Source organism: Ailuropoda melanoleuca, chromosome 2 (assembly GCF_002007445.2).
Source record: "Ailuropoda melanoleuca isolate Jingjing chromosome 2, ASM200744v2, whole genome shotgun sequence".
Lineage (NCBI taxonomy): Eukaryota > Metazoa > Chordata > Mammalia > Carnivora > Ursidae > Ailuropoda > Ailuropoda melanoleuca.
In genome coordinates this window covers 76,155,544-76,178,206 of record NC_048219.1, presented here as the reverse complement: position 1 = coordinate 76,178,206, position 22,663 = coordinate 76,155,544, and the positions used below count along the sequence as shown (strand labels likewise).

The window sequence follows — 22,663 nt, the reverse complement described above, 5'->3', positions numbered from 1 at the left end:
CCTGTGTTGGGCTCCATGCTGGATGTGGAGCCTACATTATTAATTTTTTAAAGATTTTTAAATTTTTTGACAGAGAGGTAACACAAGCAGGGGGAATGGGAGAGGGAGAAGCAGGCTTCCTGCTGAGCAGGGAGCCCGATGCAGGACTCGATCCCAGAACCCTGGGATCATTACCTGAGCAGAAGGTAGATGCTTAACAACTGAGCCACCTGGGCATTCCTGGAGCCTACTTTAAAAAAAAAAATGTGGGGCGCCTGGGTGGCTTAGTCGTTAAACGTCTGCCTTCGGCTCAGGGCGTGATCCTGACGTTCTGGGATCGAGCCCCACGTCAGTCTCCTCCGCTGGGAGCCTGCTTCTTCCTCTCCCACTCCCCCTGCTTGTGTTCCCTCTCTCATTGGCTGTCTCTCTGTCAAATAAATGAAATCTTTAAAAAAAAAAATGTACAAGATTTGGGGCTAGATTTCGGAAGGTAATAAATTGTCTTTCTTAGATAATTTCTCACGTGAGGATGAATGAGACCGTGTTTTTATTCTATGCCCTGGATAGGAACCATTTAGCTAACTAAAAGTTAAGTGTTGCTGGTAAGTCCTAGTGTATGGCAGAGGAAGTCTTTTGGTAGCCAAAGTAGAAAATGTTAAGTAATCCACTTTAGACCTTTCTAAGGCTCAGGCAGACCTACAGCCTTAGTGGTAGGTTCCTCTTCCTTGGCTTTTTTAAATCCAGATAGGAAGAATTTGTGTTTTACATAGAATTATAAGGTATGTATAACTGAAATTTTTTCCCCTATTTTTACTTTTAGATTTTTCTCCCAGTCCCAAAGAATCTAGGGACATTGTATGCTATAGTTAGTAGAAAGTGCAGTGGACTAAAATACAGATAAACCTAGGGGAATTGAAACAAAACTTTGTTTTGAACTGAAGAAATACCAGCATTTCCGATATACCTGGGTTCAGGCTCATTTACTGTACTTGCTCTGATGAGAACTAAACTCTCAGAAAGAAATCACAAGAATATCACAAGGAACTATTAAAATTGGGGGAGAAGCACAGATAACTCACTTTTTAGCATCACTCTAGGGGGAGTGGAAGAAGCTGCAGTTGAAGCTGGCCCACAGCTCTGTTCTTGTAAGCAGCACCTCTGATCATCCATCCGATTGCTCTGAAATCGGCTTACCAGGTCAAAGAACCCTTCATCTCCAATAGTACCTGTACTGACTTTCTGAAATATTGAGAGAAAATCTAAATATTCCAGCATTATCATCAAATCATCAATGGAACAATATCATGATACATATGCAAAAGGTAAAGGATGAAGATTAAAAATAAAAATTGACATTTTCATTATAAAAAATTCAAGATCGCAACCTTGGTAATAAAGTTATTTCAATCCAACTAACAGCATTTCTAAGGTGTTTATTCTAGTTATGTATTTTAGTTTTGAATCCTTGTATTTCCAAGGCTAAAGAAATGTACCTCAGGGCACACGGGTGGCTCAGTCTAAGCGTCTGCCTTTGGCTCAGGTCATGATCCCAGGGTCCTGGGATTGCGTCCCTCATCGGGCTTCCTGCTCAGCGAGGAGTCTGCTTCTCCCCTCTGTTCCTCCCCTGCTCATGCTCTCTCTCTCTCAAATAAAAAAAACTTAAAAATGTACCTCAGACTCTGGGGAACTGCTTTAGATACTGAATGAATTATGTAAATACTAGTGATCCCAGGCTCAAAGTTCAGTTCTAAGATTCTACAAGAGAATTTAAAGTTAAACTAAGAACTGAAAACTAAGTATAGTGATTTCCAAGGTCCTTTATTAAAGATTTGGAGATCTTGAAAAAAATACATAAACTTCAACTAGATGAATATTTGAGGCAGAGGGGAACTGGTCATACTTTACTTGGAAGGCTTCAAAGCTTAAAATGACAATTGCACTATTTAATAAAAAGTATTTTGTTTTTCTTAATGATGTAAATATTACAGTAGAGATACATTCATATGAAGTGTTATAGGCCTCAGGAGAAGGGCAGAACTAATTTTTAAGGGACATGGGAAACTGTGATATTTGAGTTGGCTCCTGAAGAATGAATTAGCATTTGCAGGGTAGATATGTTTCATACTGATACTGATTGATTAATATGCAATTCCAAAGGTCTGTAGTAATCAGGGAATAATGAACTATAAGGAGTAGGGGAGGTGAAGAGGTAGGAAGAAGCCACCAAAACAAGGGCCTCTGTATGACATACTAACAAGTTATCCTACATGAAATAAGAAGAGCACTGGTAGTAATTTTAAGCAGTTTTGTACAGAAACAGAACTGGCCCCTCTGAATGGTTGCTGAGGTTAATGCAGGGAAAGTGATCAGGTGCCTATTCCAGACATCTGGGTGAGAGATGCAGTAGTGGACTGAGAACTAAGACATAGTAGCAGAGGTTTATTTTCAGAAGGAGGGGCTGGGGCAGAGCTGAGGGATGTGGTTAGTGAAGGAGAGGGAGTCCAGAATGACACCTGGGTTCCCAAATCGGGGGATGGAGAACATGGCATACGTAAGGAAAACAGGAGGGTTGAGAGAGTACAGTTTTTAACCTGTTCAGTTTGAGGACTGGGATTAAGTATGTACATAAACTATAGGCAGATACACTAATCATTCACAAGGCTCCTAGGGGCAAAAAAAAAATCAAAATTCTGAACATGGGAGGCTCTAAAAGTATAGACATTCTCAGTTGGGCTAAGTGGGCTTAGTTAAGATCTCAAACCTTGAACAAAGGTATGCCTTTGAGATCTGCTCTAGATCTATAAAAATATTCCTGAGCCATTTTTTATATACCCCTTTCATTAGTCATAGATAAAAAAACTACTGATAAAAGACAAAGGACACTACCAGGTACTGTCATAGATGGAACGCTGATAAGAGAAACCAAAAGAGAATTCCATCAAAAAAAAATAAAGACTAACACAATTTTTCCAAAAGCTCTCATTGAAAAATGGACTTGATAATTTGAAGAATCATCTTTGTAATTTATTTTGATTCTTTTAACAGAGTATAGCTTAGCTACATTAGAGATACTCCTGATATTTTATTTCTAAATATTTTAAGTTATATTTAATAACCTGATTCCTGTGGTCATTTTTCATGAAAATAGTTTTTAACTCTATTATAATTTCAGTATAAATAAATAGAAGTTCATGCTAGCAGATACTATTTTAAATTAGTATTTTAAAATCCTTGAACATCTAAATTTAATTTGTTCTAACTTCTAAGATGAAAGGAGGACAGTTTTACTGGGAGACACTGCAGTAAAATAAAAGGTAGTAATTGGGGGGGGGGGTAGGTAGTAAATAGGGACAATTACTGTCCAAACCAGTGAAGCAACATATCCATGAATGAGAAATTACAGTTTCTAAAAGCTTTGAAGAAGACAGGAAAGATAGGGAAATATGGAAGACTTCTTTGAATAAAAACTGCATTTTGTATTAAATGTCTAACATAAATGTCCAAATATTCAGTTTCAATACAAGAATACTAAAATGTAGATACTCAAAGCATAGCACTCAAAATCTTATTTTATACGTACTCTCTGAGAATTTGGAATTCGGTGATCAATGGAATTACTGGCATCTTGGAGAACTTTAGTGGAGGAATTAGTTTTGCATTTTTTCCCCTTCCATCTGTTGACAAAGAGCAGCTTCGCAGAAGGTTTGGCAATAAGAGGCTTTTGTTTAGCAAGAATTTCACTGTTCCAGTTCTGCACCTGCAGAATTATAAACAAATGGAAAGCAGGACATGAAGAAAAGCTGTCTCTGGTTTTCTATAATATTAACCTGCCGTCACCACTCATTTAGTGGGGGGGGGGGCAGCTAGATCTTTTAATAAATTCCTTTTTACCAGTGTATCTCACTATTTCCAACAGCTTGTACCAAATGTATACTGTGGATTTCTCATTACCAAAACATTAAAATGGTGGCTTTTAAGAACTTAAGAGTAAGAAAACAGAGTTTGCCAAAATCCCACAAAAATAAAATTCGAATGCTCCGGGAAAGAGCAAGTTTTATTCTGGATATGAGTTAATTAATCTGTTACAACTGGAAATTTTGGACATATGTAGAATTTTTAACTGTAGAAATTAACATCTAAAATTTATATAGCAGTAATTTTTGGTGATTTTTTTGTTTTCACTAACTACTGAATTCTCAATAGGCAAAACATCTAATCAGCAATTTATATAGGCCTAGACCTGGTTTAAATATCCTTAACCTCGATTCTTGGAGTTAAGATGGTGGAGGAGTAGGGGACCCCTTTTTCAGCCGGTCCCCTGAGTTGAGCTGGATAGGTACCAGACCAGCGAACATCCATGGAATCAGCCTGAGACGCAGGAAGATACATCTGGATCTCTACAAATGAACATCTCCAGCGCTGAGTATCGAGGTACGAAGCGGGGAGCCGTGAAACCGCGCACAGATATCGGAAGCTNAACAGATATCGGAAGATAAACAGAAGGGGGAGGGAGCTGCCGTGTCAGGGCGCTGGGAAGCAATAGCCACCTGCACGGGGGAGCGGACGGACCACGGACCCGCATGCTTCAGACAGCAGACTGAGAACGGGAGCTCTGGGAGCGCGCACGGGGTGGCTGGCGGGCCACCTGCACCGGGGAGCGGGCGGACCGCGGACCCGCACCCTGGAAACAGCAGACTGAGTCCGTGAGCCGGGAGCGTGCACCACCAAGCATCTCACGGAGCTCCGGAGCTCCGGTGTGCTCACTGGATCGAGGCTGAGACCGGGAGCTCCGGGAGCGTCCGCGGGGCGGCTGGCGGCTGGAGGGCCACCTGCACGGGGGAGCAGGCGGACTCGCGGTCAGCACCCGTGAGACACCAGACTGAGACGGGGAGCTCCGGGAGCCCGCGCGGGGCGGCTGGCGGCGGGCGGGGTTGGAAACACAAAGGACAGAGACGTGCCGGCCCTGGAAGTGAGGGCTGGGACGCCGGGTGTGGGGCGCACAGCCCGGGATGCTGCAGGGTTGAGCAGCACCAACAGAAACAGAGTTAAAGTGGCCAGAACATCAGTGGAGAACGATCCGCGATCCCTCTGTTCTGAGACAGAGGCTGAATTTTGCTGCTGCTCTGACTCTCATAAGAGGCATAGCAAACCGCCAGGGAAAGCCGCCAGAGAACAAAAGCCCGGAAATACCGGCTCAAAGGGTGCCCATCCCCATCCCCCCTCGCAAGGGACACAGAGACTCTACCCAAACAGGGTTTTCTGAGTACCTGCAGGCAGGCCCCTCCCCCAGAAGGCAGGCTGAAAAATCAAGAAGCCCACAACCCGGAGCGCCTGAGTGGCGCAGTCACCAAGCACCTGTCTTCGGATTAGGGTGTGATCACAACGCTCCGTAAGGAGTCCTTCATCGGGCTTCTCCACCGGGAACCTGCTTCTTCCTCTCCCACTCCTCTGCTTGGGTTCCCTTTCTTGCTGACTGTCTCTCTCTCTCTCAAATAAATAAATAAACTCTTTAAGGAAGAAGCCCACATCCCTAAGATCTCTATAAAACAAGGGCGCACGGCCTGGGTCCCAGTCAACACTTGGGCTCTGGACAACCCTGCAATCTCTCTTCATCAGAATGACGAGAAGGAGAAGTCCCCCCCAGCAAAGAAAAGATAATGAGTCTGTGGCCTCTGCCACAGAATTGGCCTCGGCCACAGAATTAATACATATGGATGTATCCCAATTATCAGAAATGGAATTCAGAGCAACAATGGTCAAGATGATGAGTAAACTTGAAAAAAGCATCAGAGAAAGCGTTGCTGAGAATATAGAATCCCTAAGGGCAGAAATGAGAGCGAATCTGACAGAAATTAAAAATTCAGTGGGCCAAATACAGTCAAAACTAGAGGCTCTGACGGCCAGGGTCACCGAGGCAGAGGAACGCGTTAGCGAATTGGAGGATGGGTTAGTAGAAGAAAAAACGAAAATAGAAGCTGGTCTTAAAAAAATCCACGCCCACGAATGTAGATTACGGGAGATTACTGACTCTATGAAACGATCCAATGTCAGAATCATCGGCATCCCTGAAGGGGTGGAGAAAAACAGAGGTCTAGAAGAGATATTTGAACAAATTGTAGCTGAAAACTTCCCTAATCTAGCAAGGGAAACAAGCATTCGTGTCCAAGAGGCAGAGAGGACCCCATCCAAGCTCAACCAGGACAAACCTACGCCACGGCATGTCATAGTGCAATTCGCAAATATTAGATCCAAGGATACAGTATTGAAAGCGGCCAGGGCAAAGAAATTTCTCACGTACCAAGGCAAAGGTATCAGGATTACGTCAGACCTGTCTACAGAGACCTGGAATGAGAGAAAGGCTTGGGGGGGCATTTTTAAAGCTCTTTCAGAGAAAAACATGCAGCCAAGGATCCTTTATCCAGCAAAGCTGTCATTCAGAATTGATGGAGAAATAAAGACGTTCCAAAATCGCCAATCATTAACCAATTTCGTAACCACGAAACCAGCCCTACAGGAGATATTAAGGGGGGCTCTATAAAGGTAAAAAGGCCCCAAGAGTGATACAGAGCAGCAAGTCACAACCGATACAAAGACTTTAAAGAGAAATGGCATCATTAAAATCATATCTGTCAATAATCTCTATCAATCTAAATGGCTTAAACTCTCCCATAAAACGCCACAGGGTTGCAGATTGGATAAAAAGACATGACCCATCCATTTGCTGTCTACAAGAGACTCATTTTGAACCCAAAGATGCATTCAGACTTAGAGTAAGGGGATGGAGTACCATCTTCCACGCAAATGGACCTCAAAAGAAAGCTGGAGTAGCAATTCTCATATCAGATAGACTGGATTTTAAACTAGAGGCCATAGAGAGAGATACAGAAGGGCACTATATTATTCTTAAAGGAAGTATTCAACAAGTGGATATGACAATTATTAATATATATGCCCCCAACAGGGGAGCAGCAAGATACACAAGCCAACTCTTAACCAAAATAAAGAGACATATAGATAAGAACACAGTAATAGTAGGGGACCTCAACACCCCACTATCAGAAATAGACAGAACACCCTGGCAAAAACTAAGCAAAGAATCAAAGGCTTTGAATGCCATACTCGACGAGTTGGACCTCATAGATATATATAGAACACTACACCCCAGAACCAAAGAATACTCATTCTATTCAAATGCCCATGGAACATTCTCAAGAATAGATCATGCTCTGGGACACAAAACAGGTCTCAGCCAATACCAAAAGATTGAAATTATCCCCTGCATATTCTCAGACCACAACGCTCTGAAATTGGAACTCAACCACAAGGAAAAACCTGGAAGAAACTCAAACACTTGGAGGCTAAGAACCATCCTGCTCAAGAATGACTCGATAAACCAGGAAATCAAAAAACAAATTAAACAATTTATGGAGACCAACGAGAATGAATACACAACGGTCCAAAACCTATGGGATACTGCAAAGGCAGTCCTAAGGGGGAAATACATAGCCATCCAAGCCTCACTCAAAAGAATAGAAAAATCTAAAATGCAGTTTCTATATTCTCACCTCAAGAAACTGGAACAGCAACAGAGGGACAGGCCTAACCCACTGACAAGGAAGGAGTTGACCAAGATTAGAGCAGAAATCAATGAATTAGAGACCAGAACCACAGTAGAGCAGATCAACAGGACTAGAAGCTGGTTCTTTGAGAGAATCCATAAAATTGATAGACCACTGGCAAAACTTGTCCAAAAACAAAGAGAAAGGACTGAGATTATTAAAATTATGACTGAAAAGGGAGAGGTCACGACCAGCACCATTGAAATTGCAAGGATTATTAGAAACTTTTATCAACAGCTATATGCCAAAAAACTAAACAATCTGGAAGAGATGGAGGCCTTCCTGGAAACCTATAAACTACCAAGACTGAAACAGGAAGAAATAGATTTCTTAAATAGGCCAATTAACTATGAAGAAATTGAGTCAGTGATAAACAACCTTCCAAATAATAAAACTCCAGGCCCAGACGGTTTTCCTGGGGAATTCTACCAAACATTCAAAGAAGAAATAATACCTATTCTCCTAAAGCTATTTCAAAAAATAGAAACAGAAGGAAAGCTACCAAACTCATTCTATGAGGCTAATATTACCTTGATCCCCAAACCAGGCAAAGACCCCCTCAAAAAGGAGAATTACAGACCGATTTCTCTAATGAATATGGATGCCAAAATCCTCAACAAGATCCTTGCTAATAGAATCCAACAGTACATTAAAAGGATTATCCATCATGACCAAGTGGGATTCATACCTGGGATGCAAGCATGGTTCAACACTCGCAAATCAATCAATGTGATACATCATATCAACAAGAAAAGACTCAAGAACCATATGATCCTCTCAATTGATGCAGAAAAAGCATTTGACAAAATACAGCATCCTTTCCTGATTAAAACCCTTCAGAGTGTAGGAATAGAGGGTACATTTCTCAATCTCATAAAAGCCATCTATGAAAAGCCTACTGCAAGCATTATTCTCAATGGGGAAAAGCTGGAAGCCTTTCCCTTAAGATCAGGAACACGACAAGGATGCCCACTCTCGCCACTATTATTCAACATAGTACTAGAAGTCCTTGCAACAGCAATCAGAAGACAAAAAGGGATCAAAGGTATCCAAATCGGCAAAGAAGAAGTCAAACTGTCTCTCTTTGCAGATGACATGATACTCTATATGGAAAACCCAAAGGAATCCACTCCCAAACTATTAGAAGTTATAGAACAATTCAGTAAGGTGGCAGGATACAAAATCAATGCCCAGAAATCAGTTGCATTTCTATACACGAATAACGAGACTGAAGAAAGAGAAATTAGGGAATCCATCCCATTTACAATAACACCAAAAACCATACGTTACCTTGGAATTAACTTAACCAGAGACGTAAAGGACCTATATCCTAGAAACTATAGATCACTTTTGAAAGATATTGAGGAAGACATAAAAAGATGGAAAAATATTCCATGCTCATGGATTGGAAGAATTAACATAGTTAAAATGTCCATACTACCCAGAGCAATCTACACTTTCAATGCTATCCCGATCAAAATACCGAGGACATTTTTCAAAGAACTGGAACAAATAGTCCTTAAATTTGTATGGAACCAGAAAAGGCCCCGAATCTCCAAGGAACTGTTGAAAAGGAAAAACAAAGCTGGGGGCATCACAATGCCGGATTTCGAGCTGTACTACAAAGCTGTGATCACAAAGACAGCATGGTACTGGCACAAAAACAGACACATCGACCAATGGAACAGAATAGAGAACCCAGAAATGGACCCTCGGCTCTTTGGGCAACTAATCTTTGATAAAGCAGGAAAAAACATCCGGTGGAAAAAAGACAGTCTCTTCAATAAATGGTGCTGGGAAAATTGGACAGCTACATGCAAAAGAATGAAACTTGACCACTCTCTCACACCATACACAAAAATAAACTCCAAATGGATGAAAGACCTCAATGTGAGACAGGAATCCATCAAAATTCTAGAGGAGAACATAGGCAACAACTTCTATGACATCGGCCAGAGCAACCTTTTTCACGACACATCTCCAAAGGCAAGAGAAATAAAAGATAAAATGAACTTATGGGACTTTATCAGGATAAAGAGCTTCTGCACAGCCAAGGAAACAGTCAAAAAAACTAAGAGACAGCCCACGGAATGGGAGAATATATTTGCAAAGGACACCACAGATAAAGGACTGGTATCCAAGATCTACAAAGAACTTCTCAAACTCAATACACGAGAAACAAATAAACAAATCATAAAATGGGCAGAAGATATGAACAGACACTTTTCCAATGAAGACATACAAATGGCTAACAGACACATGAAAAAATGTTCAAAATCATTAGCCATCAGGGAAATTCAAATCAAAACCACACTGAGATACCACCTTACGCCAGTTAGAATGGCAAAGATAGACAAGGCAAGAAACAACAATTGTTGGAGAGGATGTGGAGAAAGGGGATCCCTCCTACATTGTTGGTGGGAATGCAAGTTGGTACAGCCACTCTGGAAAACAGTGTGGAGGTCCCTTAAAAAGTTAAAAATTGAACTACCCTATGACCCAGCCATTGCACTACTGGGTGTTTACCCCAAAGATACAGACGTAGTGAAGAGAAGGGCCATATGCACCCCAATGTTTATAGCTGCATTGTCCACAATAGCTAAATCGTGGAAGGAGCCGAGATGCCCTTCAACAGATGACTGGATGAAGAAGCTGTGGTCCATATATACAATGGAATATTACTCAGCTATCAGAAAGAACGAATTCTCAACATTTGCTGTAACATGGACGGCACTGGAGGAGATAATGCTAAGTGAAATAAGTCAAGCAGAGAAAGACAATTATATGGTTTCTCTCATCTCTGGAACATAAGAACTAGGATGGATCGGTAGGGGAAGAAAGGGATAAAGAAAGGGGGGGTAATCAGAAGGGGGAATGAAACATGAGAGACTATGGACTAGAGAAGCAAACTGAAGACTTCAGAGGGGAGGGGGTGGGGGAATGGGTTAGACTGGTGATGGGTAGTAAGGAGAGCACGTATTGCATGGTGCACTGGGTGTTATACGCAACTAATGAAGCATCGAACTTTGCATCGGAATCCGGGGATGTACTGTATGGTGACTAACATAATATAATAATAAAATAAAAATTAAAAAAAAATAAATAAATATCCTTAACCTCTAAATAAGACTCCATATAACAAATGTTGACTGAGTAGAAAGGAAAACCTACAGTATGTACAGTAGCTATGTGACATTTGTAGCTTTAACATTTCAGTCTTAAGTGTTTGCAAGTAAGTCCAAAGGTCTATGTTATGTAATAACTGATAATTTGATAAAACACATTTTTTCACAGTTACATCATGAGGCACAAATTAGAGCAAGTCCTGCCCTGAGGCTACCATACCTGAGTGAGACCGGCAGCTAGTGAGTGAACCAAGCCAGCTATCTACATCAAATGAAGCACCCCCCCCCTTCATTTTCTTACAGAGATAAGAGGAAACTATTGCTAGAGTGGACTTCAGGGTCTACTGAATTGAGAAAAAGTAAATGGCCCCACATGTTAAAACATAAAACCCACCTAAATCCCAAGTATTTCGAAATGTGAAAAATTTTTAATGTTTCCTGTATACTTGGACTTCTCAACAACAACACTGAAGAATACAGACTGAAACAATGTCCTCAAAATTATGAAGAAAAGTTATTTCTAACCAATAATTCCATAGTAAGCAGAACTACCAATCAAATGTGAGAGTAGCAAAAAGGCATTTTCCGACATCCAGGGCCTCAAGAGCTCCCTGCAATCTCACTCTTTCCGGAGAAGCATCTCTAACACAGACGTCTTTTTTCTTTATATATGCTTCTTTACTTTGTGGAGACTAATGAAATAATGAACTCCATGTGACTTTATGATGAGGAAGAGAAAAATGAACTAATTCCAAACATATTTCAAAGATAAAACTTGTCATTATTTGGCTCTTGGAAAATTACAGGGTTGAATCTGGTTAGCTTCTTAATGGAATCTACAGTTAGTACCACTACAGAGCTAGGCACAGGATAGCAAATTAATTTTGCTACTTATTAGTACATTCCTATAAGAGTAAGAAAAAGAGACCTAAATTGACTTAAAAGTTTTTTTAAAAGAATAATTTGCAGATTGCACAGCTCTAGAACTGAAGAGGTAGATTATTTGGGGAAATCATGAAGTTCTTCAGAGTTTTTGAACAACTCTAACTGGAATAAAAAAAAATACTGGATATAAGTTCAAATCAACTAGATGTTAATCCTATGAAAACTATTCCCACAAAAAATGTCAATTGACGTGGAAATGATATATTAACTGTGCATTATAAAATATCTGTAAGTATGATAGTATTCATATGAAAATGCAAGATGAATAAATACCAAAATGTTAATAACTGTAGTTACCACTTGGAGGTGGGATTACTGATAATTTTAATTTCCTTGTTAAAATTTTCTAAAGTTATAATGAACCTATTTTATAAAAACATTTTATAAAATATACCATAAAAGAACAATGTAAAATTAAGTTAAACGAAGGTGTAAGAACGCAGCCTAGATTTTTTTCTTCAAAAGCCTTTTTTCGGGGTGGGGGGATGGACGAACTAGGTGATGAGGATTAAAGAGTACACTTAGCTTGAGGAGCACTGAGTAATGTATGGAAGTACTGAATCACTATAGTGTACACCTGAAACTCACCACACTGTATGTTAACTATACTGGAATTAAAACAAACAATAAAAAATAAAGAAAAAAACCCTCTTTCTAATTATAAAGTCCCTTCTCTGTTTAAAACAAAAACAAAAACAAAAGCCCAGATAGGATCTTGCATAAAAAGTTACTTGTTAAAATGCTTTTAAGAAATGTAGCCAGAAAAACGAGCTTGATCATCAATATCATTAACCTTGCCAATAATGCTGCCAGTACTTAGTTGGAAAAAAAAAAACCCAAAAAACTTTTAATTTTTCTGATCTTCTCTTAATTAAAAAAAATACATATACATGTTAAAATATTCAAACAGTTCAAACTATATATAAACTAAATATCTCTCCTAACCCAGACACCCAGTAAGACAGCAACATACTCTACACATTCTTTTTGGACTGTACTTTCTTCTGATTCTTTCTAAAGGAAAATTTTAAAGTGATACCTATACAAGACAAGGTTTATTTAAACTATTCATTTAAGTTAAAAGTTATTTAAATACTTGATTATAACAGTTCAAGAAATTTAAAACATAAAAGCTGCCAACCTTTTCTGGTGTTAACTTCATAAGTTCCATGTTTTCCATACTGTGTCGGCGTCCAAACTTGGGGCGTGCATCTTTGTAAAAAAGAATATTAATTCAAATAAACTGGGGAGCCCTTAAGATTACAAATTCAGCATCACTAGGTTATTCAATTTTCAAGTCTGTTACACAAGCCCATATGGAAGGAGGAAACATGTATAAACATGTATTCTTTTAAGAATAATAATTTTCCATACCAACTACATAAAAATAGAATATCCACTCCCTCTAAAATGCTTTGATGTAAGGAAGTTACATTTTGGCTGGAAACTAACTTTGGTTACTAACATTACCCCTTAATTCAGAAAAGACGTTTTATAATAACTGGTTTTATACTATCCACATAGACTCTTAAAAAAAAATGAGAAGGACAAATCCTGTATGATCTCACTTATAGTGGAATCTAAAAAAAAAAAAAAAAAGAAAACCTGAACTAGGAAAAAGAGATCAAACTTGTGGTTTACCAGAAGCAGAGGGGGGATTAGGGAAGGGGAACGTGGTCAAAAGGTACAAACTTCTGGTTATAAGGTAAACAAGTACTAGGGATATAATGTACAACATGATGACTATAGTTAATATTGCTCTATGATACTTAAGAATGTTACTAAGAGGGTTTATCTTAAGAGTGTTCATCACAAGAAAATTTTTTTCCTTTTTTCTTTCTTTTCTATCTATATGAGAAGATGGATGTTGGCTGTGATGATTTCACTATGTATGTAAATCAAGCCATCATGCTTGTACACCTTGAACTTAGTCCTGTATATCAAACATTTCTCAGTAAAGTTGGGAAAAAGTACAAATTAAAAAAAAAACACTAAAGTGATTATAGAAGAAAAACAAACTGTAGGGCATTTTAAGTAAGTAAAAACCTAAAGAAAAGGTTTTAGGCCTTCAATTTTAAGAATCAAAATAACATCCTTCATACTATCCTGTTACTTTTTTTTTTTTTTTTAAAGTAGGTTCCATGTCCAACTTAGGGCTTGAACTCATGACCCTGAGATTGAGAGTCACATGCTCTACCGACCAAGCCAGGCAGGTGCCCCTGTTGTTACTCTTCTCTAAGTTACTCATTTCCATTTTAAGATCACATTAGATGATACAGTTAAATAAAAAGGTTCTCAAATTTCTCTTCAATAATCATTAAAATGGAGAATTTTCATATCCAATCAATCTTTTAAAGATTAAAAAATATTTTAAAGACATAATATAAGAGTATATGATACCGGATACCCAGCTTAAGAAATAAACTCTTATCAACACATTAACTCCTCCTCTGTGTGACTCTCCCTATAACTTGCCTCCTCCTTATAATTTTTATATTTTCATTACATATGAATAGATCCCTAAGCAATATAGCTTATGATATAATAAATACTCTCATACTACATATATCATCTCACTTGATTCCTTCGAGCAACTTTACGTTTGTGAGATGCAGCCAAGATGCTCTGTGTAATTTAGTTTAATTTTCATTGCCATTTTAGGACTAGGACATTCTTTATCTGTTCTACTGGGGACAGATTTATAGGTTGCTTCCAATTTTTTTTTTTTATCATATAAGCAAGTACTACTACAGAAATTCTTGGAAATATAGCTTAGTGGCATGAGCAAGAGTTTCTTCCAGTTTGGGTATCAGCACCATGGAACTGCTGGTCATATGCTTAGCACGTCCTCAACTTTCCCAGATTGTTGCCAGATTGTTCTTGAGACTAGACATATTTCTATCACTGTCAACACTAAGAGTTTCCATTACCCACATTTCAATACTGATAGTCTCAGGTCACCTAATAGGTTTCCAGTATTACCTCACCGTGGGTTTCCCTGATTAAATGAGTTAAATTTATCTTTTCATTTATTCATGGGCTATTTGTGTTTCTTCTGTTCATCATTTTGCCCATTGTTTATTTGGGTTATCTGTCTTATTTTTAATTTATAGGCATTCTTGTACACTGAGGATACAAATCTTTTTTTAATCATATGTGTGGCAATGTCCTCTCAGTTTGTGTTTTATCTCTTCATGATTTCTTTTAATGAAGTTTTTAATTTCTGTGTCAAGTTTTTCCTTAATGATTTATTTTTGTCTTGAGAAGGCCTTCCTCTCTCATATCATTTTTTAAAAATTTTATTTATTTATTTGACAGAGACAGCCAGTGAGAGACAGAACAGAAGCAGGGGGAGTGGGAGAGGAAGAAGCAGGCTCCTAGCGGAGGAGCCTGACGTGGGGCTCAATCCCAGAACGCTGGGATCACACCCTGAGCCGAAGGCAGACGCTTAACGACTGTGCCACCCAGGTGCCCCTCCTCTCTCATATCATGAAGACACACTCCTTTATTTTCAGAGGCCTTATAGCATACTGATTGGGGATGCAGGACTCTAAAGCCAAACCAGGCACTCAGTTGTGGTATGACCTTGGGCAATTACCACTCTGTGACTCAGTTTTCATCTGTAAAGAACAGTACCTACCTCATAGCACTGTGTGATGGTAACTGCATCATTACCTATAAAGGGGTCAGTACACTGCCTGGTAAATAGTAGGCATTCAGCAAGTGTTAGCCATCATAATTATTATTGCTTTAATCCATCTTTCATATTTAAATCTGTAGTCCATCAAGATATTTATGTGAATATTAGCTCCCATATATGCAAGGAATAGAAGTATAGTCTTTATATTCCATTCCACTGGTCTGTCTCTATGCCAATAGCACACTGTCGTAATTACTGTCTGTAGAGAAAGCACTTATTTCTTGTTTTTCATCAGGAATGTTTTGGCTTTGATTTCTCAGACCATTTTTCTTTCATATACATTCATGAACAATCTCATCAAATTACATAAAAGAACCGTCATTATTTGCTTGGCAGTGCACTGAATGTGTATCAGTTTGGAGAAAACAGACATCCTTTACAATATTTAGTTTTCTGATGTGAGCAATTACTGGGAGAAGTGTGCTAAAAAACTTCCCATTATGATTCCGGATTTTCCCATTTCTCCTTTTAGCTTGGTCCGTCTGGCTTCATGTACACACCGAAGCTTTGCTATTATTATTATTATGCTTACGAGGCAACACACAAATTTAAGGCTTTTATCTTCTAGGTGAACTGAATTGTTAACCATTGTAAAGTGACCTTCTTCATTTCTAACAAGATCTGTGCCTTAAAGTAGAAATATTAATATAGCTATACCAAATTTCTTTTGATTTGTTTTACCAGTGGTATATCTTTTTCTATCCTTTTTACTTTCAGGCTTACTATATCCTTACATTTTAGATATTCCTCTTGCATTTAGTTGGATTTTATTCTTTTTCCAGTCTGATATTCCTGTCCTTTAAATGAAACATTTATATTTAATAGGGTTACTGATATATTTGGATATCTAGGCTATTTTCTCCTTTACTATGTTCATTGGTGAATTACACCAGTTGATTTTCTAATGTTCAATCCATTTGATTTCCTGTTTACTTACTTAAATTCATTTGGTTTGTGAATATTTGGTTTAGAATTTCTGCATCTATATTTATGAGTAAAGACTGACTTGTAATTTATCTTTCTTATATTATTCTTGTCTAGTGTGGTTATCCAGATTACACTGTTCTCAGAAAGATAAAGTGTTCCTACTTTTCCAGTTATCTACAAAATTTTGTGGAAGGTTGGAATCTTCTTGAATGTTTGGTGGGTCTCATTTGTAAAATCTTCTCAGCTATTTTCTCAGTGGGAAGATTTTATATTACTGATCAAATTTCTTAATTTTAAGCATTAGGGATGCCATTCACATTGCATCCTACCATTGGATTTTTTTTCTAGATTCAATTTTAGTAATTTGTCTTTCTAGAAATTGTCCATCTCTCCTAGGTTTTCAAATATTTTGTCATAAATTATTCAGGATAATCTGTTAATCTTTTTATTCTCTACTGCACCTATATTACGTCCCCTTCTTTCACTCAAAAAAAAAAATCTTGCTGTAGTTTCGTTAATCTTTTTAAAGAACCAAATTTGTAGTTTTCAAGAGTCTCTCTATGGAATCTTTTTTTAATTTCATTAACTTCTGGTACTAATATTTGTCTTCTACTTTCTTTTGAGTTTATTTTTTACTTTTTAAAAGCTAGATGATTCAACTCACTTTTCAGCCTTTTTACTTCTTAATTATAATGTAAATTTTGTTCTAAGAACCAGTATAAGTCCTATCCCACAACATGGAATTTAAGTCCTTGGCTATTTTCTACTTTTATTTACCATTTCTTCTTCCAGCCCATAACTTACTTAGAAATGCGTGTGAAAGTTTTCAAATGAGTATGTTTTCTACATTATCTTCTTGTTAATTTCTAGTTTAATTGCATTATGTTCAGAGCATGAAATATTATGTGATACAGATTCTTTCAAGTTTGTTGAGATTTGCTTTATTGGCTTATAGCATGTGGTCAAATTTTCCCAAGTGTTTAAAGAATGCTTTAAAAGAATCTGAATTGTTTAGTTGCTAGGTGCAGTATTCTATATGTCCATTAAATCATTGTTTTTCACTTAAAAAAAAAAAAGATTTTTATTTACTTGACAGAGAGAGTGTGAGAGCGAGAGGACAAGCGGGGGGAGCAGCAGGCAGACGGAGAGGGAGAAGAAGGCTCCCCTCTGAGCAGGGAGCCTGATGTGATGTGGGGCTCAATCCCAGGACCCTGGGATCATGACCTGAGGCGAAGGCAGACACTTAACCAACTGAGCCACCCAGGTGCCCCAATGTTTTTCACTTTTTAATAGTGACACATATTAAGAAACATTTGCATTACAACCTGACTACACATACACAAATATATAACAAGTCTTCACACAACAGTACTTGCTCTTATCATGTATGATAACCCATTTGTGTGTGGGTGCGCCCACACGCGCGCATGATAGTTGCAACCTCTGAAACTGACTTTACAACTCATTAATAGGTCAAACACACAATGTAAAAGATGCTACATTAGATCCAGCCCATTAATTGTGCTTATCAAATCCTCTATTCCTGATATCTGACTCCTGATTGAGATTTACCTATCGGTTATTGAGAGGTATGTTAAAATCACATTAAGACAAACCTCAGATAAGACACAGACTCTGAAGCCAGACGGACTAGGTTTAACTCCCATCTTTACTTCCTACATAGGTAACCCTTGGGAAATCTACTTAACCTCTCCTGCCTCCATGTCCCCATCTGTAAATTAGGGATAATAGAAATTTACCTCCTAGCGATGTTAGGATTAAATGAGTTAAAACAGGAAAAGCATTTAAATCAGTCCCTGGCATACAGCAAGCACTAATAATATAAGCTATTATTTTCTTCAAATCTGCCTGTTTTTGCTATTCCTTTGTTTCAATTTTGTTACTTCTATAAATTTTAACCATAGTTATTTTGTATTCTGTATCTGATAATTCCAACATCTGAAAAGATCTTGGTGATCTAATTTTGCTTTTTGTTTATTTTCTTACTCATGTTGGCTTGTTTCTTTATGTGTTTGGTAATTTTGTTGTTGTGAACCTTTATAGGCCTGGATTAAAGATGCTTTCCTCCAGAAAATATCTGGTCTTCTGCTAAGTCTCTAGGAGCATTTCTAACCCAAAAGCACTTCAGTGGATTGGGGTTTCTTACACTGTGCTGGCAGAATAAATCAAATTGTAAACCAGTATGATGGCAGGCTTATGAATTCAGATTCTTAAGGAACACTCCTTTTCTCTACCCTGAGCCACACCAGAAATAGATGTTTCCTTGCAGTTCCTTTAGCCAGCAGACTTTTCCTGGCACTGGAGATACAGCAATGAACAAAAGGAGCCAAAAAATACCTGTCTTCATGCAGCCCCCATGAGCAAAGGGGGAGGGGTAGGAAGCGATGTTGAAGTAGGTCAAGATTACATAAGACCTTTTAACCACACTGACAACTGAGGATTTGGTTCTACGTGTGATGGGAAGTCATTGGAGGGTTTTGAAATGAAGAATAACATGACATGGTTTACATTTTAAACGAGCACTCAGGCTGCTGTGTGAAAAAGTCAGTATGAGGGATCAAGAATGGAAGAGAAATAGTTGATAGGCTAGTACCCTACTGGGAAATGTTGGTAGCTTGTACTAAGATTGTTGCAGTGTACAGTGTAAGAGAGATCGGGTGTATATTTTGAAGGTAGGGTTTCTGATAGGTTGGATGTAGGAAGTGAGTGGAAGAAAGGGAACAAGGACGACCTATAGGTATCTGGGCTGAACACTTAGATGAATGGTGGCAGACGAAGGAAGAATATGTGTGGGAAGAAAAAACAAGAGCTCTGTTTGGACATGTTAAGTTTAGATGCCAATTAGACATTCAAATGGAAATGTTATATATGTGAATCTCAAACAAAAGAGAAAAATTATGACTAGAAATATCAGTTTGAAAATCATCAGTATATAGAGGATATAAAAGCCAACCAACTGAATGAAATCATCTAGAGTTGTGCTGTTTGATATAGTAGCCACTAGTCAAAATGTGGCTTTTAAATTTTTAATTAATGACAATTAATAATATTAAGAATTCATTTCCTCTTTCGTACTAGCCGCACTGCAAGCGCTTAAGAGCCACATATGGCTAGAGGCTATTATACTAGACAGACTAGATATATACAATATTTCCATCTTCACAGAAAGTTCTATTGGAACCACTGATCTAGGGGGCACCTGGGTGGCTCAGTTAAATGTCTGCCTTTAGCTCAGGTCATGATCACAGGGTTCCTGGATCAGGCCCTGTGTCGGGCTCCCTGCTCAGCAAGGAGTCTGCTTCTCTGCCTCTCCCCCTGGCTCATGCTTGCTCCCTTTCTCTGTCAAATAAATAAATAAATAAAATATTGGGACATCTGGGTGGCTCAGTCAGTTAGGTATCCACCTTCAGCTCAAGTCATGATCCCAAAGTCTTGGGATTGAGTCCCACATTGGGCTCCTTGCTCAGTAGGGAGCCTGCTTCTCCCTCTGCCTGCCACTCCCCCTGCTTGTGGCTCTCTCTTCTGACAAATAAATAAAATCTTTAAAAAAAAATTTTAAAAAACCCAAAATCTTAAAAAAAAGAAAAAGAAGCACTGATCTAGAGTATAGAATAAGACAAAAAAGTTAAAATCAGAAAGGAAGGAAGGATAGGATAGACAGAAAATAGGGAGGGAGAGAGGGAAGGAGGAAGGAAGAAGAGGTCCAAGAACTGATCTCTGGGCACTACAAATTTCAAGGATGGACAGATAATGAGGAGAGAATAATGAAGACTGAGAGTAGCCAGTGAGGTGAGAGCAAATCAGAAAAGGAGGGGAATCCTGGAAGCTAAATGAGGAAAGTATTTTGAGAAGAGAATGATCAGCAGTAGGAAATATTGCTGAGAAATCAAGTAACCTGACATCTGAAAACTGATCAATGATCTGGTAAAATGGAGATCACTGGTAACCTTGAAAAGGTTTCAGTGTCATGATGGAGCCAAAGCCCGAGTAGAGTGAGTTGAGCAGAGAACAGGAGGTGAAGAAGTATAGAAATTAACATTAATACTATTTTCAAGTTTTGTTATAAGCGGGAACAAAAAAATGGGTCTAAAGTTAGAGGGGCCCATGAGGACAAGTAATAGTTTGTTAAAATAGGAGAACTATTACAACATACCCTACTTGAAAATTAAGCACAGAGAAACTGATTTTCAGCCCATTACTCAGTTGCAAAGCACACAGTCCCATACATTGCCCATACTTCAGAATCTTTCACTAAATGTTCTTTCAAAGTCTTAATCAGATGACTAGCCACTAATTTCTCTTCCTTCTTCCTTTCTTTATATGGGTTTAGATAAGGAAACGAGAGATGAAAGCTCGATTTTTCACTGACTTTCAAGTTCAAAACATTAATCTGTATTGGTAACTTTTATCAGACTGAGAATCTTTAAAGCTTCGGCCAGATCTGTAAAATGGATCACACACAATCACGTCTAGAGTATTAAAAAATGTGATTCTAATACTGTCCCTTTTTATTTCTTTAATCAGAAGTAGAATTTTGGGGACACCTGGTTGGTTCAGTCGGTACAGCATGAGACTCTTGATCTCAGGGTCATGAGTTCAAGTCTCACATGGGGCATAAGGCTTGCTTAAAAAAAAAAGTACAACTTTTTTTCATGCAGAAACAGAGACATTCAAGTATGTCTTTCCCTGTAGCAATGTCAAACCAGCTTTCTGTAGGTGCTGACCTGAAGAAAATTTCCCAGGTTTTCTGAATTTTAAAAATATAGTAATAATACTAAGAGATCACCTCAGAAATTAAATGGGAGGGGCACCTGGGTGGCTCAGCCGGTTAAGTGTCTGACTCAATTTCAGCTGAGGTCATCACCTCAAGGTCGTGAAATGGAGCCCTGCATCAGGCACCACATTCAGTGTAGTCTGCTTGTCTTTCTCCCTCCCTCTGCTTGCTCTTACCCACTCTCTCTCTCAAATAAATAAATAAATAGTTAAAAAAAAAAGAAAAACGGAAGAGCTAAACAAAAATCAAATATGTAAAAACATTTGAATTAAAAATAACCAAACAATATGTTTTAATTTTGTCATCTTCATATTTACGAATTTTTGAGAGAGCCTATAGAGAATTTAAATGCATTTTTACAAAAAAAATCATATCTTTACCATTCCCAAGTTCATGATAACAGCTAAAAATACTGTATTCTATATTGATAAATCAATAAGACTGCCGTAAAGCAAAAAGGTATTATAAAAAGTTGAGCTTCCTATGTTACATATTCTCTCTGGATATGGTAAACATGTGATACGTAATATAAACGCAACTGAGGATAAAGAAATTGGGTTTGAAGACCTATTACTTACCATGCAAACTGTTATCAATTTCAATATTTTCAGACATTAATGAATTATTAGTGCTGTAGCTCAGACCAAGAACCATTTGAAGATCTGAGAGATTTAGTCGTGCCGTTAGTTCACCACTTCTATCCCCAACCTACAACCACAAGCATTTATATTTTAGAGTAGTATTTAGAGACAAAGAATGGTGAAGATTAGCTGAAAATGTTGTGAACCTAAAACTCGAAGGAAATATAGAGAAATGAAAATAGTTATATTAGAATTAAGAGATTGAAGGAAATGGGTTTTTTCAATAATTGTTTTAAAGAAAAGGGAAATTTCTAAAATATGGCAATAGGAAAGCTAATTACATTGTATCAATTCTCTAAATATTAGTTGCTTTTAATTTCTAAAATCATATTTAATAATAATGTATGTTATTCTGTGACACATTAACTTGGGATCACATGATTAAAATTTCCTTATTTTGTTTCCATTCCATAGTAATAGTTCCATTCCATAATAATAGTTAATATATATTAAGCCAGCACTAGACATTACACTAGGCACTTTTATATATACTATCTCTAATTCTTACAATGATTGGCAAGGTAGATATTATTCTTCCCATTTTAAATGAGAGAAATGAGGCTTAGAATTTTCCAAGCTCAAATAGCCAGAAAGTGGCAGAATTGTAACAAGAACCAATCCTTGATTATAAAAACCATGTTTACAAAACAAAATATGTTTTTCTTTCTATACCATGCTATTTTTCCATGTAGAGACGGGGGGCATATTTTAGTAATCCTTCCATTCCGCCATGAGTGGCCTTACTTTCCTGTCTTCCCACATCTGGGCCAATGCAAACAGACCTCTGATCTGTATCTCAAAATGCTTTGCGCAGTTCTTATGCCAAGGGAATAACACAGTTAAATTTATTACCAGGTCATATAGGAGCAATCTGAAGAAATAATAGGGCTTCCCCACCCTGCCCTGCTAATTTGTGAATCATAATAGCACAG

At 38.0% G+C, this 22,663-nt stretch overlaps 1 protein-coding gene across 7 annotated transcripts in view; it reads right to left on the bottom strand.

The window, feature by feature from the left end:
• GPSM2 (G protein signaling modulator 2) overlaps window positions 1–22,663 on the bottom strand; it is a 90,187-nt gene that overhangs the window by 14,530 nt on the left and 52,994 nt on the right. For all 7 annotated transcript variants that reach the window (XM_034654010.1, XM_034654012.1, XM_034654013.1 and 4 more), the window contains 4 exons: window positions 21,669–21,798; window positions 12,810–12,880; window positions 3,560–3,736; window positions 1,059–1,218 (listed from right to left, as the gene is read on the bottom strand). In XM_034654010.1, the coding sequence (XP_034509901.1) occupies window positions 1,059–1,218; window positions 3,560–3,736; window positions 12,810–12,880; window positions 21,669–21,798 (538 nt within the window). The remainder of the gene's footprint in view (window positions 1–1,058; window positions 1,219–3,559; window positions 3,737–12,809; window positions 12,881–21,668; window positions 21,799–22,663) is intronic.